The sequence below is a fragment of the Microcaecilia unicolor genome, chromosome 8 (genome assembly GCF_901765095.1).
Source record: "Microcaecilia unicolor chromosome 8, aMicUni1.1, whole genome shotgun sequence".
NCBI lineage: Eukaryota > Metazoa > Chordata > Amphibia > Gymnophiona > Siphonopidae > Microcaecilia > Microcaecilia unicolor.
Window position 1 is genome coordinate 1270137 of NC_044038.1, and position 20729 is coordinate 1290865.

At 42.6% G+C, this 20729-nt stretch overlaps 1 protein-coding gene across 5 annotated transcripts in view; it reads left to right on the forward strand.

Annotated features, from left to right (window-relative positions):
• Positions 1-1048: 1048 nt before the first annotated feature.
• Positions 1049-20729, forward strand: part of ERN2 (endoplasmic reticulum to nucleus signaling 2) — a 74653-nt gene continuing 54972 nt past the window's right edge. For 2 of the 5 annotated variants that reach the window (XM_030211324.1, XM_030211325.1), the window contains exons 1-3: positions 1049-1189; positions 16037-16148; positions 20139-20172. In XM_030211324.1, coding sequence (XP_030067184.1) covers positions 1112-1189; positions 16037-16148; positions 20139-20172 — 224 coding nt within the window. In that variant the 5' untranslated portion in view covers positions 1049-1111. Of the gene's footprint in view, positions 1190-16036; positions 16149-20119; positions 20173-20729 lie in introns of those variants that run through there. The other 3 variants (XM_030211326.1, XM_030211328.1, XM_030211327.1) reach the window with 3 other exon arrangements.

The following is a 20729-nucleotide window of genomic DNA, read 5'->3' on the forward strand; positions in this document are numbered from 1 at the left end:
GGAAAACACAAAAGTGTCACTATTCTTAAAAGAATAGCTATACGGTAAGCCGTATTATATAAAGTCTTTAGCATCATATCTCTGTTAGTTTAATATTACTACTACTACTATTTAGCATTTCTAATGCATGCCTATTATATGTATGCCTAATATGCTAACATTGTATTATATCTCTGGTGTTTGAATTCTAGTACTGTTATTGTGTGTATTTTTTATACTGTTTCACTTATTATTAGGTTTCAATGTACTTTGTTTTCAAAGTTTACCTCATTTATTGTGTTTATGTTTATTTCTTGGTTATTTTACTATTGTGATGCAGTTAACAAAATTGTAAGTCTTACGTTAAACTGTACCTGCTGTACACCGCCTTGGGTGAATCTCTTCATAAAGGTGATAAATAAATTCCCAATAACTAAACAGCAGAAAAACACAATCAGAAAATGTAAGCGTGGTTTCAAACACGGTGATTTTCAGCAAAACCACGGTTAAATTCTGTGATTGCATTTTTGCAGTATTGCTTTAAGAACTACTACACATTTGTTGTTTTGTGCAAGAGGACTCCAGTACAATGGACCCCCGTCGCAGGCATAGAAACGCCGAAACACGGCCCTGTGTCGGGTCTATTAAAAGATTCCTAACTGTTCTACTCCTCTTCACCAGGGTGTTTCCTCCCTCCCTCCTCCCCCCCATTGGTTTCTCTATCTAGGTGTTTGGACCTCTCCTTTTGAAAGTCCTGCTCAGCTTAGTCTCCATCAGCTCTACCCTCCCCCGGCCCGCATTAGGACAGAGCAGGTTTGCAGGACTTTCACAGTTACCGTCCTGCTAACGAAGAGCGCGAGGGAGTCTAAAGCGACTCACGCGCCTCCTCCTCCTGGACAGTCCAGAGGGAGCCACAGCCTGCGCCTGCTCGGAGCGAACAGCAGGGATCTTCCACGTGGCGTCTCACAACACGCGCGCATTTCCGGGCTCGCTGCCATTGGCCAATTGCACAGCACCTGGTCTCTGATTGGCACGGACGGCGCAGGCGCAGCAGCAGATCCGGCTGAGGCGGAAGTGTGCAGGTAGCGATGGTGACAGCAGCCGAGAAGTCGGAGCTGAGGCCGGAATCAGGATGTGGCCCGAGGCGGCAGCGCTGCCAGTTCTGGGGAGAGCGACTGTGTTGCACATCGGCTTCCTGCTGCTGCTGCAGGTAAGGGGCGAACTGGTCATTGCTACCCCCTCCCCAGACAACAGATGCATTTCACTAATCCCCCCCCCCCTTATATCTTGTCAGGACAAGAGATGCATCCAATTAACCCCCCCCCCCCAGCAAGACCCGTCTCAACCCCACCCACCCTGTTATATCTTCTCAGGACAAGAGATGCATCACATTAATTCCCCCCCCCCCCCCAGCAAGACCTGTGTCTTCCACCCTCCCCCCCCCCCCCCCACCCACACCCTCCCAAAACAAGACAGGCATTCTGTTAATTTCCCCCCCTATCACACCCATCCTGTTAGAATATCAATGATATGCTTTGATGTCCCCATGCATACTTCCTACCCACCCCCCTCCTCCCACCCTGTCAGACTGTCATAGTAATGCTTGAATGTTTTCACTTATAAACACTGTCAGCCAGCACATTTGCTTATTTCCGATCTGAGGAAGAAGGGCAACCTTCGAAAGCTAATCAAGAAATGTATTAAGTTATGTCCAATAAAAAAGGTATCATCTTATTTTCTTTTCCATGTTTTATTTTGGTTGATTTCTATTGATAACCCCCCTACCACAAAACAAGATGCGTGCCCCCCTGGCCCCCTACCCTGTCACACCATTCAGGATGAGAGATGGATCCTGTTACCTGCGTCCCTTTACCCCCATCATGAGTCATACATGTCCTCTGTTTTCTCCCTGCCCCATCCTTCCAGCTAGGAGATGCCCCCTATTACACCCCTCAATGCAAAAGATACACCCCATTCTTTCACTCTCCACTTTGAGTTAGGGATATGCCTAGTTAACCCCTCCATCAGTAAGATAAATGCTTCCCCCCCCCCATGTGGGTATGAGGCTCACCCTGTTACCCCCACATGCATAAGGGAGATGCTTTGTAAATTACCTATGTTACTATCCCCCTCCCCCCTCCACTCCTCTTGGTTCTCTTCATTTCCTATCTACTTCCCTACTTAACTTTGAAGTTATATATTGTTCTTTTCTGATGACTTGTTGATTTTTATGTAAACTCTTCTGTATAGGAAAAGCAGTATAACAAGTTAGCATTAAACATAAATATACAGAATCCTTTTAGCAGTTGCCAGGAAAAGTGACTGTGTATCCTGCAAACACAATTAGCATCCCTAATTTCTAATGCTTGCCGTGTTTGTGATACAATAAATACAGCCAAAAGGTGGATGTAAGTACTAAGGATTAGAATGTACATAGGAACATAAGAATAGCCATACTGGCTCAGACCAATGGTCCATCTTGCCCAGTATCCTGCATACAACAGTGGTCAATCCAAGTCACAAGTACTGGCTGAAACACAAATAGTAGAAACATTCCATGCTACCGATCCCGGGGAAAGCAGTGGCTTCCCCATGTCTGTCTCAATTGCAGACTATGGACTTTTCCTCCAGGAGCTTCTCCAAACCTTTTTTAAACCCAGATACGCTAACCACTGTTATCACATCCTCCAGCAACAAGAACAAGTTCCGTAGCTTAACTATTCTTGAGTGAATTAATATATGGCCTATTTATTCTAAAAGCATTTCCATGTAACTTCATTGAGTGTCCCCTGGTCTTTATACTTTTTGAAAGAGTAAAAAATCGATTCACTTCTATTCGTTCTACACCACTCAGGATTTTGTGGACATCAATCATATCCCCCCTTAGCCGTCTCTTTTCCAAGCTGAAAAGCCCTAACCTCTTTAGCCTTTCTTCATATGAGAGAAATTTCATCCCCTTTATCATTTTGGTCATTCTTCTTTGAACCTTTTCTAATTCTGCTATTTCTTTTATGAGATACGGCAACCAGAACTGAATGTCGTACCATGGAGCGATACAGAGGCATTATAATATTCTTCGTTTCACTTACCATCCCATTCCTAATAGTTCCTTGCATCCTGTTTGCTTTTTTGGCTGCTGCCACACACTAGGCAGAAGATTTCAGTGTATTGACTACAATGGCACCTAGAACTTTTTCTTGGATGCTGACTTCTGCCTACTAGAAAAATCTCCGTAATGACTTACTTACCATGAGTCTGAATTTTTGTTTATATACAACAATACACAACACTGTAACATCTTTTCATTTAAGAAAAGAACTAAGACATATCTTCTCAAGAAGTTCACTAATAGTTATCTTGCCATCCTCTATAAAACACAGCATCCTACAACTTTGTAAATGTAATTGAATTGATGTAATCTCTAACAACTGTTAAATATAAGCCACATTGAACCAAAACTCGTTTTTCGAAAATTGTGGGATAAAAGCATAAATAAAATTGTAATTATTTTCTGTCCATGCAAACAAAGCACATTTTGCAAAAGCTTCTATTGTATTAGAAGCAGCCAGGGGTCTCTAGACCTGGAATTAGTTCATTGTTCAAAGACTGTGACCTGTGTAGGACAGAGATTTTCATTTACAATGGAGAGCACAGACTGCAGTATGACTTGGAACATGCTGGATCCCGGGACTTCTAGTTTTACTTTCCTTGTATACAGCCAGAACTATCAGAAACACCTCGGTGTTTCCAGGTCCAGGCTGTTTGCTTGTATGATCTACCTCAAGGATTTATTTATTTGTTACATTTGTACCTCACATTTTCCCACCTATTTGCAGGCTCAATGTGGCTTACATAGTACCGTAAAGGCATTCGCCAGTCGGTTGATAACAAACACAGGTTATATTGTGGTCAAAGTGAGGTAGGTGTGTATGAGGCACTGTGATGATGGAAGGGATGAAGACTGTATATTATCCAGTACGATCATCGGTTATGTTTTGTTGCTGGGTGTGGGGAATTACGTTGCATCGGTGAGGTAAGCCGTTTTGAAGAGGGTGGTTTTTAGTGATTTCCTGAAGTTTAGATGGTCATGGATTGTTTTCACAGCTTTTGGGAGTCCATTCCATAGTTGTGCGCTTAGGTAGGAGAAGCTGGATGCATAAGTTGTTTTGTGTTTCAGTCCTTTGCAATTTGGGTAATGTAGGTTTAGGTATGATCGTGATGATCCAATTCTGTTTCTGGTTGGTAGATCTATGAGGTCGGTCATGTATCCTGGGACTACACCATAGATAATTTTGTGGACCAAGGTGCAGATTTTGAAGATGATTCGTTCTTTGATTGGGAGCCAGTGTAGCTTTTCTCGGAGAGGTTTGGCACTTTTGAAGCGTGTTTTACCAAATATCAGCCTGGCAGCTGTGTTTTGGGCAGTCTGGAGTTTTTTTGCGAGTTGTTCTTTACATCCCGCATAGATTCCGTTGCAGTAGTCTGTATGGCTTAGGACCACTGATTGTATTAGGTTTCAAAATATTTCCCTCGGGAAGAAAGGTTTTTTTCTTTTGAGTTTCCACTACTTTATAAAACTGAGAGCTTTTTGGTTGTTAGCAACAGCCCTCTGTCATGTGCAGGCTGGGTTTAGCTAGTTGGAAACAGGATGCTGGGCTTGATGGACCTTCGATCTGTCACATTATGGTAACACTTAAGTACTCCACTGTGCTCTTCACATATATATATATATATATATATATATATATATATATATATAGCATTTTTTAATTATTTTATAAACTGCACAGATGAAAAAAAAAACAAATGATCATCCAGAGGCAAATTAACAACAAAGTATACAAATATACAAATGGTTGATAAAGTGTTTACTAATATTACTCTTTTGTTTCAATTGGGTTGTTCATCCAATTCGTTAAAAATTGCAGTTGTTGCTATTGTTGAAGAATTCTTCTTTAGATCCAAACATGGTGGCTAACTATAGGCTAATATCGTCATTGTCTTTTCTTGCAACACTTGTTGAAAAGCTAGTTTATGAGCAATTATTAGATTTTCTGGAACATCAGAATATTTTAGATATGTATCAATTTGGTTTTCAAAAGAAGAAAAACAAAAAAGGCAACAGTCTACTTGCTACATGTGCACTTTTATATATTTGGAAAGTATCTTGTCTTATCTCCTCCTCCATTTTACTTTTGAATGTGTAATGCATTTATTGTATTTTATTTTATCATTTGCTGTTATGACTTTATATATATATATATATATGTGTGTGTGTGTGTGTACATAACTTGAGATGATGTTATCACTATTTTTATGTTTTTATTTGTAGTTTTACCCCTGACGCAGCCTGAGGGCGAAACGTGGCCACGTCGGGTACTGCTTTTATCTTGGTTTGAATAAATTATTTCTTTGTTTTTATATTTGTGTATTGGTCTACATTTTATAACAGACGTCAATTTGGTTTCCATTCACTCTGTGGTACAGAGACAATGCAGATTTCAGTTGTTGATAGAGTTAAGGAGGGTTTTGATAAAGGTAAACCATTTTTGTTAGTGAATTTGAATATTTCTACAGCATTTGACCCAATAAAATCCATAGGTTTGAGTGAGTTGGTGTTAATATGGTTTTCATCATTCCTATCAGGGAAAATTTTATTGTTTTAAGAGATCAGGTTAAATTCTCTGTAGTTGAATTGCATTTCAGAAGTTCCCCAAGGGTCCTCCTTATCAGCGATGACGTTCAACATATTCCTACAAACCCTTTGTAGATTGTTGAATTGTCTAGGTGTGAAATTTAGATCGTTTGCTGATGATATTTCATTTCTGATTGATGTTGATAAATCCATGGGGGATTGCGTTTTCAGTGTTAAGACTTTGTTTAAATGCAGTGAGTTAGTGGTTACCTGGTAATCATTTAAATACAAATACTTTTGCTGACTAATTATTCGTATGAGGATGTACCTAGAGATTTTGTGATTGCAGATCTAACAGTCCCTATTATTAATTTAAATTTGAACCTAAGGTTTCGCTTTGATTCTTTATCTATGAAGCCACAATTATTAGGTAGGTATTTGTTCTAACAGAAAATGGTGAGAAGAGACTATTGGGATCTCCTTAGTCCTTCCAATTCTAGATTGATTGATCAAAGTTTAGTGATGCAGTGCTTTGATTATTGTAATGGTTTATTGATAGGACTGAATAAGAAATCATTAAAAGCCTTATAAATTGTTCAAAATGCAGCTGCAAGTAGTGTCCTAGGTTTTTCACGGTTTTGTCATATCACGCCAATATTAAAAGAATTGCACTGTCTTCCAAAAGAACAGAGAATTAGATTGAAAATGTTGTTCTTCGTGTTCAAAGTGGTAAATAACTTGGTTTCCCCCATCATTGCTACATTATTGCGAATATTGAAACAGCTAATTCCAATTTGCTGCAAATTCCATCTTTTAAAATTATTAAACTTGAATATAGAAATCGTGGGTCCTAATGAATTGCCACCAGTAATAAGAGCATTACAAAACTGTGCAGACTTCAAACGAGATTTGAAAACGTACCTATTTCAACAGGCCTTTGGAGGTTAGCTTGAGAGTAATCGGAACGATTAAGGGCAGTGAGGTCGTTGGAATGGAGAATTGCACAGGTCTAGTTTGATGAATATATTTTCTGTACTCAGACGTTGAACATATGTGATGTATATTTTTGTTTTCGGGATTTTATTATGTATGTCAGCTTGTTCACTGCCAAGTACTTTTAGATTGTGTGGGTAATAAATCCTCCCCCCCCTGCCAACCAAACCCCTATGTTAAACAACAGCAATCTGGTTGCAAAAATACCTTCAAAATAGGCATGACAAAGTATTACTGAGTAAACTCAGTAATCAAGGATCCAACTTCTTGCTGGATGCAGCATTGCAGTCTGCGCTCGTGTTTTTATAGACCTCTGTCCCTTCTCCTCTTGGTCCAGTGGTATAGCCACAGGGGGACACACTTTGGGCTCTGGCCACCTTTGCTGTGGTTGTCCAGGGATCCCCAAGCCCTGCTATCTGAAGACCTCTTCTTCTGGCAGCCAGAATTCCTACCAAGCTCAGCAGTCGGCAGCAATGTCCTTGGGCTGCTGCTGGCATGCCACACGCCTTACATTGCACATGCTTATTGGGGGGGGGGGGGGATTACGGTTTGTGAATTTGATATACTCTGTTTTTGCGCATGCGTGGCTTTTGCATGGTACGCGTTTTGGCCATCAGAGGAGGACTTCAGCTGGCGGGGCTTTGGGATGTCTGCCAGCTAAGATAGTTAAATTTTGAATTGGGGGGCACTGAGGGGACGGGGGTGTAGAGAAACATTTGGGCTCAGGCCCACCCGGAATTAGAAGTCTGGCTATGCTACTGCCTCAGCTGTCTCTTTACCAAGAGACAGCTTAACCTCTTTAGATTGTCCTTGTATGACATTTGTTCTATCCCCTTAATCATGTTGGCTGTACCTTTTCTAATTCTGCCATATCTTTGAGTTGTGGTGACCATGGAGTGATGCCTAATACAGTGCACTCCATTTAAATGCATGTCAGATAAGCGCATGCTCTGTTTAACTTCATGCCGTACTTCGGTCCCGTTTTTGCTGCCATCAGTTACTATGGGGACAAACTTCGGTTTAGCACACCACTGATAAGTGCAAGATTCGCTTATATGCATGATTTAAGACAGCTTCTTTGCAGGGAAGACTCCGCATAAGTGCGCACACGGAATATGGAAGCTGATTGGCCTGTGACAACCAACGAGATTTCAAATGTACCACCCCTTTAGCTGCCACAGGCAGAATAAGTGAAAGAATGTTGTTAGAATGTACACTGGGGTCGTCGTCGCAGCGGAAATGTAAGACTTTAACACTGGCTGAACGAATAGAAGTTCTTAAAAAAGTTAGAAAACAAACAGTCAAGCATCTATTGCTAAAGAATATGGTGTCAATCCCAGTCAAATTTCACATGTCTTGAAGCAGAAAGACCAGCTTCTGGAAGACTGGCAAAACAATACAAATCCACAACAGAAATGAAAATGGGCGGGAAAAGCTGAGGAGGTAGAAGATGCTCTTCTTCGGTGGTTTTCTCGAGTCAGGAGCAGTCCACTGCTTATGGAGAAAGCTAACCAGCTAGTGAATGTCTTGGACTAACTGAATTCAAAGCCACTGTTGGATGGTTGGAAAGATGGAAGGAGAAGAACAACATAAAATTCAAGAAACAGCATGGTGAGAAACAAGACGCTGATGACTTTGGTGCTGAAAATTGGGTTGTTTCAGTTCTTCCTACCATCTTGAACGAGTTTGCACCTCGTGACATTTTCAATGCTGACGAAAACTTTCTCTACTGGCGAGCGATTCCTGATGGAATGCTTGCATTCAAACATGCCGAAACTACTGGAGGTAAAACGTCGAAGGACCGACTGATGATCCTCCTTTGCTGCAATATGGATGGGAGTGAGAAGTTGGAACCCCTCGTCATTGGAAAGAACAAACAGCCCCATTGCTTCAAGAAAGTTAAGCGACTTCCTGTGTCATACGAGGCTAATGCAAATTCATAGATGACTGGGGAAATTTGGAAGCAGTGGCTAAAGAAATAGACACTAGAATGCGGGCACAAAAGCGTCAGATTTTGTTGCTTTGTGATAATTGTGCTGCACACAGGGATGATGGCAGGCTGTCTAACGTCAAGGTGGTCTTCCTGCCACCAAACACTACCTCTCTGATCCAGCCTATGGATCAGGGCATAATAGCCAATTTCAAGCATTATTGGGTTCTTGTGCTACGTCATCTGATGAGTGTTATGGATGACCAGACTGGCAAGGATAAACGTGCTGTTTGATTCCCTACATATGCAGAAAGAAGCCTGGAATCACGTTACACAGGCAACCATTGTGAACTGCTACAAGCAGGCAAGCTTTGTTAAGGATGTGGAGAGGGACGAAACAGATGCAGCTGTTGCAAACGTGTCAGATGAACAGGTTATTGACATCCCAGCCGGTGTTACTGAAGAGGAGTTTCATCGCTACATAGCTGTTGATTACGATCTACAAACAGCTGATAACATTACTGATGTGGAGATATGCACCTACACGCAGGCAACAACGGCTGATGATGAAACAGATGATGAAATGAGCAGCAAGGCACATGCTGACGAAATTCAACAACCTCCTCCTGTCACTTTTGCAAGAGCGCTGGAGAGTCTCAACACTGTGCGGGCCTATCTGGAGGCCATTGGATGTCAGTGCTATGACAGTTTTTACCGTCTGGCAGACGTAGTCTATGGAACTCACAGACCCAAGAGTGTACAGAGGACTATAACTGATTACTTCAAGTAAGCCTAATGTCAGTTAACGGAGACTGTATACTGTACGCATAATAATAAACAGTTCTGTACATATGTTTATCAGATGTCAAGCTTCTTTGGGTCACAACGGTTAAGTGCACGCTCCGGTTAACTGCATGTATTTCTTTGGTCCCAGACCCTTGCTCTTAAGCGGATTGCACTGTATTCTGTTTGAATAGAAATGGGAGCCAGGGTATGGTCCCGAAGAAATGAAAACAAATCGAGTTTGCTATACTTTCCTTGAAAGGAATGGAGGTGTCTTAGGACCTCTGTCGGTTTTCCTGTAGACTTTGCTTTCATGGGATGATTTCTTTCCCCTGGAGGCACAGAATTGGAAAAGGTACAGCGAAGGGCGACGAAAATGATAGTGGGGATGGGACGACTTTCCTATGAAGAGAGGCTGAGAAGGCTAGGGCTTTTCAGCTTGGAGAAGAGACGGCTGAGGGGAGATATGATAGAAGTGTATAAAATAATGAGTGGAATGGATCGGGTGGATGTGAAGCGACTGTTCACGCTATCCAAAAATACTAGGACTAGAGGGCATGAGTTGAAGCTACAGTGTGGTAAATTTAAAACGAATCGGAGAAAATTTTTCTTCACCCAACGTGTAATTAGACTCTGGAATTCGTTGCCGGAGAACGTGGTACGGGCGGTTAGCTTGACGGAGTTTAAAAAGGGGTTAGATAGATTCCTAAAGGACAAGTCCATAGACCGCTATTAAATGGACTTGGAAAAATTCCGCATTTTTAGGTATAACTTGTCTGGAATGTTTTTACGTTTGGGGAGCGTGCCAGGTGCCCTTGACCTGGATTGGCCACTGTCGGTGACAGGATGCTGGGCTAGATGGACCTTTGGTCTTTCCCAGTATGGCACTACTTATGTACTTATGTACTTATGTACTAATGTTGCTACTATTGGAGATTCTACATGGAATGTTGCTATTCCACTAGCAACATTCCATGTAGAAGGCTGCGTAGGCTTCTGTTTCTGTGAGTCTGACGTCCTGCACGTACGTGCAGGACGTCAGACTCACAGAAGCAGAAGCCTGCGCGGCCACATTGGGGTTAGATAGATTCCTAAAGGACAAGTCCATAGACCGCTATTAAATGGACTTGGAAAAATTCCGCATTTTTAGGTATAACTTGTCTGGAATGTTTTTACGTTTGGGGAGCGTGCCAGGTGCCCTTGACCTGGATTGGCCACTGTCGGTGACAGGATGCTGGGCTAGATGGACCTTTGGTCTTTCCCAGTATGGCACTACTTATGTACTTATGTACATGGCGTCCTTTCCACTAGTGCCAGGCAGCTTCTGGGATTTCCTGTTTGCTGGCTCACCAGGGAACTGAAACGCTGATGCCCAGATAGTTCATTCCAGTCTTCCAGTAAGAAAGGAGCAGCCTCAGGTTTTCTTTTGGCACTTATTACGGCCCCCCTCCCTTGCAGAACAACCTGATGTGCCTCGGGTGTGGCACTGCTGCTTGCTAAAGAAATATTTGCATAGGTGGTGCCTTCCAAGTCTTGTTTAAACAGTGGCGGAGAGGTGTTGGCATAATGTGTTCAGGAAGTACGATAACAAATTGCTGCATTTATTCTCTTGTGCCGCCAACAACCAGAAAACAAGTAAATGTTTCCAACATTAGCAGCAGTTTGGCAGCAAAAGTGGTAATGCAAGTGTGAAACGTGATTTTAGAGGGTTTAATCCTGCTTGGCAGGCAATACCCCTCCCCCTTATTGTACAGGTCAGAACACAAAGAAAGTTCCTTTCTCACTTTACAGGTCACTCTGCTCATGAAGACCAAACATTTCGTTTCTGATTTCCCAGCCTGCACTAGTTAATGTTCCATCTTACAACAAGGAAAAGGTGAGGGGAAGCAGATCATGTGTGGTACTTCCTTCTCCTCTCTCTCAAGTCTTTGCATGTGATTCTTCCTTTGTAGACTTGACCTTGTTTGGTTCCTCCTTTCCTCTCTTCTCTTGGAAACTGGTAACCAGTACTGAAGAGGAGAGAAATGTTGTTAAAGTGTTTGCATTATAAAGAGGTCTCACTGCAGGAGCTTACTAGCACATGGATTAGGGTCTTTAGACAAAAGATCGTAAGACTAGCCATACTGGGTGAGACCAATGATCCATCCAGCCCTGTATCCTCTTTTAATAGTGGCCAATCCAGTTCACAAGTACCTGACAGAATCCCAAAAAGTAGTGAGATAAGAGAATGACATGGGGAAGGGGACCCACAGTAACCGCAGAGCTTGCAGGGACAGATCCCATGGGGACAGGGACAGAGCCTACGAGGACGGGGACAAACTTTGTCCCCATGTCACTTTCTACTTTGATGCCTGTTAATGAACTGGACTGTTATCTATTTATGTTTGATTGATGCAGACATTATATAGATTTTTTGGAAAAACAAGCAAACATGCTGGCCACAACTAGCAAAATTTGCATGGGGGATCCTGTACATCCTGCTACCAGCACATCTTCTACTGCAGGAAAGTCTGTGGAAGATAGGAGAGCTAGACTGAATCCTGAGACTGTTGATGACTTCTTATTCAGCCACAGATTAAAAAAATCATAAGTGTTACATAGGGCATATTTCTCCCCTCTAGGGCATACAGAACGGGTTGTATTTTGTACCCCTGGACATTTAACAGGGACGGATTAGGATTCCTTGGGGTAGTAGAAATCATCTGTTGTTGGGGTTGGAAGGGTAGAGGGTAGTGGTGAGGAGGGTTATTACAGCTGCTCACTGTTATTATTGTTTTCTATTTGTAATTTATACACAATAGTTGCACAGCATATTGTTCCTTTTTATACTTGAATAAAATGATTTAAATATAAAATCATAACTGTTTGAAGCTTCTGCAAATGAGGACAAAGCCCATGTGGATGGAGCAGAGATGGCAGGGACAGAGACAGAACCCACGGGGACGTGGCAGGGATGGGGACAAACATTGTCACCGTGTCATTCTCTAAGTGAGATTTCATGCTACCAATCCCAGAGATAAGCAGTGACTTTTCCCATGTCTACCGTAATAACGATGTATTTGTTTATTGGGATTTATTAACCACTTTTATGAAGAGATTCACCCAAGGCAGTGTAGGGTGGAATCTATCCAAACCTTATTTAAAACCCAGCTACACTAACTGCTTCTATCTCATCCTGGCATTGAGAGAAAAAAAGTATCTTCTCCCAATTTGTCTGTCCGCACATACTGTCCATTAGATTGTAAGCTCCTTTGAGCAGGGACTGTCCTTCTTTGATAACTGTACAGCGCTGCGTAACCCTAGTAGCGCTTTAGAAATGTTAAATAGTAGTAGTAGTAGTAGTAGTAGTGCTCCTATTTATATTTTACCAGATATAACTTAATGACGTGTCCCTTAGTCTTTTTACTTTTTGAAAGACTAAATAGTTGACTTACGATTACCCTTTCTACTCCACTCAGGACATGTCTGCTATATTTTCCCCTTAGCTGCCTCTTCTCCAGAACTTCTTTAGCCTTCCCTCATACGAGTCATTTCATCCCCTTGAACATTTTGGTCACCCTTCTCTGTACCTTTTCTAATTCCATATTGTTATTTATTTACTTTTTTTTAGATGTAGTGACCAGAATTACACACAATATTTGAAGTGTGGTCACACTGTGGAGCGATACAAAGGCATTATAACATTCTCAGTTTTATTCTCCTTTCCTTTTCTAATAATTGCTAATATTCTCTGTTTTCTTGGCTGCTGGAGTAAATCATATTGTCCATGATGACACCTAGGACCCTTTTTACTAAGCTGGGCTGTAGGCGCACTAACGTTTTTAGCATGAGCTGACACTATGGACACCCATAGGAATATATATGTGTGTCTCTTAGCATTAGCGTGCAACTAAAAACGCCAGTGCGTCTTAGTAAACAGGGCCCCTAGGACTTTTTCCCCGGTGGTGACTCCTAATATGAAACCTAACATCATGATTGGCAATGAAATAAGAGAATTTATTAGGACAGGCTGGTGTTGGTAGCAAGACTCCCTCTCGTTCATCTATGATTTAATCCTTGGTAGCAGATCAAGCTGATGAAAGGAAGGCAGATTGTGAATTAATGTTTATTTACTTTTAAGAGACTGTACGTTTATCAGATTTATGAGAAGTCTGAAAGAGGACACTGCCCAGGTGAGAGCAGAGCTCCTGAGAATAGGGCAGAGAGATCTAGCCGGATGTTTGCAGAGAGTAGGGTTGTGGCTGATAGTGTTACAACTGAAAATGAGAACACCATGAAAGCTGGCAGAGTTATGATCTGTTTATTTATTTATTTATTGCATTTGTATCCCACATTTTCCCACCTATTTGCAGGCTCAATGTGACTTACATAGTTTGGTTATGATGCTGTCATTCCAGGATATCGGATACAATTAGTGATGTGTAAAGATTAAGTAAGGGGAAGAAGAAGGAAGTGATAGGGTAGGTAAGTTTAGAGGGTGGATTGTCATAGCTGGAAGGATCGGTGAGGTGGCTTGTTAGGGTTATGGGTTCTCTTTGAAGGCCTTGTTGAAGAAATATGTCTTCAGAGATTTGCGAAAGTTAGTTATTTCCTCAATTGTTTTCAGGTCTGTGGGTAATAGATACGTTTTGGCACTAAAGATACAACCACCTGTTGGGATACTGCATCGTGTTGATTTGGACACTGATTTTGCAGTGGAGATGTACTCCTGTTTAAGATAAGTGCAATTTTGAGTGCGCTATTGCGGTGTGCAATGAATAGATTTTATATTTATTTAATTTTTGGTTTGGACAAATGTGCTAAAACAATCTTAATTGAGATAAAAATTGAGGAAGCTGAAATTCTCTATAACTGTGCTATTAATCCCCCCCCCCCCCCCCCCCCCCAATAAAACAGGGAAGTGTATATAAACATGTATGAATAGAGGAAGAAGCAACAGTCCACCATAAATTACTGAGAAAAAAGATCAGTGAGAAATATTATAGGAGATTAAAATTGATGTATCACACAATACTGTATAAGCTATCAATCGGCTTACAATTCCTGTACTCTTGTACAGCTTTGGACTTGTAGACTGGGCTTTTAAATATCCCGAAAAACCAGATGAACAAACAAGAAAACTTCTCCACATCCACATTAACTGTATAAGAATCAATTTATGCTGAGATTATATATCCTGAGAGCTGGAGGAGGACTGGAGCTCATAAAAATAGATTCTATAGAGAGAGAGAGTATCAAAGGCGCCAGACCTGCTTAACAGCATCAACAGAACAAAACACACACAAACCCCCTTGGTTACTAAGCCACATGCTAATGCCGACCATTGGACTGTGTCGGCATTGCCACGTGGCTTAGTAGACGGGGGGAAGTGTTGAAGTATGAAGGTAAATAAGGTAATATGTCTCATGCATGGTGACGGTTAGAAAATTGTGAAGAAAACTGGACATAATGGTAAGGGAGAGAAACGCAAGAATAACATTAATAATGGAAGTGTCAGTGCTGAGTGATTATTTTACCTTGTGAAGAGACAGAAGATCTTCATGTACCAAGAATTGCAATCAAAGACCAAGAACATGTGACAGAAAGATATAGAAGGAGACCATTGTTTTGGATGACACTGGCCTGATAAAAGAACTTCCAAGCACATATTGATAAGCTGCCTATACAGATGATAACTTATGAATTGCAGAAGGAAGTAGAGGCCAACCAAACCCAGTGTCTTAGGTTTCTTCTAAAACCGAATCTGTGACTGAAATTGGTGCTCGGTTTCGGCAGAAACCAAAACCATGAAACTCCTCCCCAGGCCTACCTTAGGGAAGACCTGATGGTTTAGTAACGTTATTGGGGACAGGAGCAAACCCCACACATTCCTGCCCTTTGCCGCTGCTCCATCGCAATGGCTGTTGAGACTTCCCATGGCAGCCTCGTGAGACTTATGTGGGAAGTCCCAGCATCCATTTTGCAATTAGAATCAGCATTGCAAAATGGCTGCCGGGACTGCCCATGGCAGCCATTACAATGGAGCAGCGACCGGGGGCAGGGACAAGTGGGGTTCACTCTTGCCGTCGAAGATGCCAATAGACCACCAGGCCTCCTAGGTTAGGCCAAGGGGTGGAGGGTAGGGGGGTGGGATGGGGAGGGAGGAGTGAGTTTCTGGTTTCAGCTGAAAATTCACAGGCATTATTGGCCGAAACCTGAACCTGGATTGTGGTCCAGCTTCGGTGCCAAAACCAACCAAAACTGAAATTTGGTTGACCTCTAGAAGGAAGCACTCTTTGAGGCATGACACGTATCAAGATGTGCACCAGCAGTAAAATTGAAAGGCTGAGGTCGCATACCATATATTCTGGGTAGGAGTAAGGTTAATTACTGTCATGGTGTGCACAAAACTACCCCAGCTGGAGATATTCCTCTATTGGGGTGGGGGTGGGGGAGGAATAAGTCCAGAAGAACTGCTGACAAGCGTGACTCTCCGAGCAAGGGTTATTTGTGCGTACTGCTTTGGTTCTTGGGTTTCACCATTGATGGCTGTCCTAGGAGTTTTCTATTCATGACCCTATTCCATGAGCTAAGCTAGCTTATGGCTCTTTTGTTAACGTAGGCTGAGCTATTCTTGTTTCTGTGGCTGTTATGAACTGAGGATTGTTTGTGGTTCTGTGGCTAGCTGCCTGTCCCAGTTGGCATTGAGCAGTAAAGATTCACATGCTGTTTTTCAGTGTGGTGCTGAGCACACAGTGACGGAGACTCTGCTCTTCATCTCTACACTAGATGGGAACCTTCATGCAGTGAGTAAAAGAACAGGAGATATCAGATGGACATTAAAGGATGGTATGCAAGAACTCTTTTCCTTCTTTTAGTAGGTTGCTATAGGAATACTGCGGAGAAAACCTCGCAACATGAGAGTAGGTGGGCAGAAATAGTCTGTGAGGGCAGGGACGTAAAGGGCAGGAGAACTGTGCAATGCATGGGTCATGTGAGGACAGGGTCCCAGAAGGTAGAAGTCTGAGGTGTGGGTTGCATATATGACTGCAAGGATGGGCAGAAGGTTTTTTGATGCATTGGGTGGGGTAGATATTTCACACTTTTTGGTTCAATTTATTACCCCAGAAGGCAAAACTATAACAACATTTCTGTCAAGAAACATTAATTTTTTTTCCATCTCAATATAAAATCAACAATAATTGTAATTCACCTATCCAAAACTATTTAGTACATAGTAAAGTTTCCTTTTTATTACCCTACTATCTGGCTCAAGCCCTCAAGCCTTACTCTTCCCTTTCCATTGAAACCCTAATTACCCACATAAGACCCTTCCCTGGAAGATTATGGTTCTTACACACTCCAGAGTTCATAAAACTGTTAAACATGGATTCTTCATCATTCCTCCTGATCAGTCCAGATACCTGCATATATTATGTCCTGCCAGCAGGTGGAGACTGAGAACTACAGGCTTATCACCCTAAGTATCCTGTGCAGTCCTCTGCCAGCCAGTATTTTCTCAGTTTCTAGCAGGTGGTAGATGAGAGATCCTGTGCAACTTGGTTCTGGTCAGGTAGTATTGTGGGATCCCTTCTTTTGTGGGGGATGGAGTTAAGAGTATCTTTTTTAATATATTGCTTTCGATAGCTCCAGTTGAGGAAGACGTTAGGACCGGTGTGCCGCTCCATTAGCCTGGGGGTGCTGCTCATGGGTGTGTGTCCCTGTCCCTTCCCCCCTTTCATTCAAGGGGGGCTTTGGCTGCCTGTGCCTTGGTCCCTTGCACTGGTTCTGGAAGGTGGCCTTTGAGTACCCATTTAAGGGATCCCAGCGACAGACACGTTAAAAAATAAAAAAGAATTGGCATGAGGAAGCAAAGTAAAAGGGGATCCTTGTGCAGTGCCATTTGGCAGTTTGATTGGTAGAAGCACTTATTTATTTATCAAGCTTATATCCCACACTAGTCACTAGATCTAAGCGGGTTACAAAGGAAAACATATCCTGTATAATAAAACACACCTCCAACATTCTGAAGCTGACTGCATGGCTGAGGCATTCCTGCTCTCTGTATCCATCTCCTGAATTGACATCACGTACTTCCGGGTTCGTCACAAGCAGAAGTGACCAACCACACGAGGTTTCTCGGCTTCAGAATGTTGGAGGTGCATTCTATTAAATAGGATTGGTCAGTTCCTTGAAGCACAGCCAGAGCTCAGTGTCCTGCACAGTAACGCTCAGACACCAGAGAGAGAGGGAGGGGGGGGGGGGGTTGACACCAGAGAGAGGGAGGGAGGGGGGCCTGACACCAGAGAGGGGGAGGAGGTATCTGTCACACACACTCTCTCTCTCTCTCTCACAGTCAATGTCTTTCTTTCTCTCTCTCACTCTTACACACTGTCTCTCACACACTCTGTCTCACACTGTATCACATTCGCTCTCTATGTGTCACAGTCACTCACACACTCTCTTGGTCTCATACACTCAGTCTCACAGAGAGTCTGTGTCTCACACACACTCTCTCTCTCGCACACACTGTATCTGTGTGAAACACACTCTCTCTCTCTGTCTCACACTGTGTCTCACATACGCACTTGCACACACTCTCATTCTCACACACACACTCTCTCTCACAGACACACATGCACCCAGACTCACTCTCTCTCTCTGTCACACACACACACTCGCACATTCACACACTCTCTCTCTCTCTCTCTCACAGTCACTCTCACACACACTCTCTGAAACATACACAGTCCGAGGAAAACCTTGCTAGCGCCCGTTTCATTTGTGTCAGAAACGGGCCTTTTTTACTAATATAAGCCATAAAAAACACCTATAAATTACAAACTTACTGCACTGAATAATACAAGCTCACTCATTTATCTGCATTAAATCATATGAGGACACTCATTTAACTGCCACATGTGCTAGGACCGCTGCTTTTTAATATATTTATAAATGATTTAGAGATGAGAGTAACTAGCGAGGTAATTAAATTTGCTGATGACACAAAGTTATTCAAAGTCGTTAACTCGCGACAGGATTGTGAAAAATTACAGAACGACCTTACGAGACTGGGAGACTGGGCGGCTAAATGGCAGATGACGTTTAATGTGAGCAAGTGCAAGGTGATGCATGTGGGAAAAAAGAACCCAAATTATAGCTACGTCATGCAAGGTTCCATATTAGGAGTTACGGACCAAGAAAGGGATCTGGGTGTCGTCGTCGATAATACACTGAAACCTTCTGCTCAGTGTGCTGCTGCGACTCGGAAAGCGAATAGAATGTTGGGTATTATTAGGAAAGGTATGGATAACAGGTGTGAGGATGTTATAATGCCGTTGTTATCCATGGTGCGACCGCACCTTGAGTATTGTGTTCAATTCTGGTCGCCACATCACAAGAAAGATATAGTGGAATTGGAAAAGGTGCAGCGAAGGGCGACTAAAATGATAGCGGGGATGGGACGACTTCCCTATGAAGAAAGACTAAGGAGGCTAGGGCTTTTCAGCTTGGAGAAGAGACGGCTGAGGGGAGACATGATAGAGGTATATAAAATAATGAGTGGAGTGGAACAGGTGAATGTGAAGCATCTGTTCACGCTTTCCAAAAATACTAGGACTAGGGGGCATGCGATGAAACTACAGTGTAGTACATTTAAAACAAATCGGAGAAAAATTTTCTTCACCCAACGCATAATTAAACTCTGGAATTCGTTGCCGGAAAACGTGGTGAAGGCGGTTAGCTTAGCAGAGTTTAAAAAGGGGTTAGACGGTTTCCTAAAGGACAAGTCCATAAATCACTACTAAATGGACTTAGGAAAAATCCACAATTCCAGGAATAACATGTATAGAATGTTTGTACATTTGGGAAGCTCGCCAGGTACTCTTGGCCTGGATTGGCTGCTGTCGTGGACAGGATGCTGGGCTCGATGGACCCTTGGTCTTTTCCCAGTGTGGCATTACTTATGTACTTATGTACTTATGTAAGTGACTTAACCAGAGTCACAAGGAGCTGCAGTGGGAATCGAACCCAGGTTCTCAGGCAGCCAAGTGGATAATGAGGTCCATTGGGTCTCTGCCGCCTTCTTGGTAATGTCTGATTGTTCTCCCTGCAGGGGACAGGCATTCGCTCAGAGCTGCTTCAGCAGAGGAATGTACAAGGGCAATTAGTTTTTTAATAATCTGTCTGTCACACTTGAACTTTACCACAATATCACTCTGTATTTGTCATACCGGAATTGGCGATCGCCATCACGGTACTATGTAAGCCACATTGAGCCTGCAAATAGGTGGGAAAATGTGGGCTACAAATGCAATAAATAAATAAATATAGCACTCCGATCATTACCTCGGTCTGCTATACACAGATAGAACCTTCTGTTAGTCTTCCTATCAAGAAAGCAACACAAAATCTAAGTTTAAGCCACATTGAAACAAAGATGTATTAGAAAATGTAGGGTACAAATGCATAAATAAATAATATATTCTTTGACTTATTTATATGCAGTGCAAGAGGTTCAAGACAGGGCTCCCAAAGACCCTGGTGGTTATGGGTCTCTCTCAGACGATCTGGGAGGGGCTCCCTTCTTCCTTGATTCCCCCCCCCCATGCAGAGGATTTCATGTCAGTTTGTGGGACTGTTACACAGAGGGGTGATAATGATGGTTTTCCTTCATACAGTATGTAAACCTCAGAGGGCAGCTGTAGGACTAACACTGGATTACAAGCTAATTAAATTAATTACTAAAATAGTACTATGGCAAACCTTGTGTGTGTAACTTGGTTACAGTAACCAGCCTTTATTTCTGTGTATTATTACAGACTTCTCTCCCTCTTTCAGATCCTGTTATCCAGGTTCCTGTGTATTTGGCTGAGTAAGTTGGATTCTCTGCTCCTTTCTCTCTTTTTTAGACTGCAACATGCAGTAGTGGGTCTTTACGGGGGGGGGGGGGGGGGGGGGACAGGGACAGGGATGGGATTCTGACTCTCAAAATCCTCAGCAATAGCAGCATCTGTGTACTTTTGCCTGAAGTTTGAGGATCTGGTAAGGACCATGGATGTTATCTTGTCACCCCCCCCCCCCCAATGGATAATCCATATTGGTACGGCAAGGATCCTTAAAGTGGAGAGGGCTTGGAACATAGTCGAGACAGCTGAGGAGATGCTTGGGTGATGGAGACGCTCTTGGATGCTCTAGTCAGGGTGGAAGCACAGGCAGCCAGAGAACTGTGAAAACAGCACTGATGTGATGTGATCCTTTATCCCACAGCCAGACAAGAGTAATGTAGCGGAATTCTATGTTAACTGTAGTGAGTGAAAGTACAGAAAAAAGATACCAGTACAACCAATAATCAAAACTATGAAACTGGAGGAAAAAGACCTCGGCATTTGCTGGACAATTCAGTTTGAAAAATCAGCTGGTCATAAATCT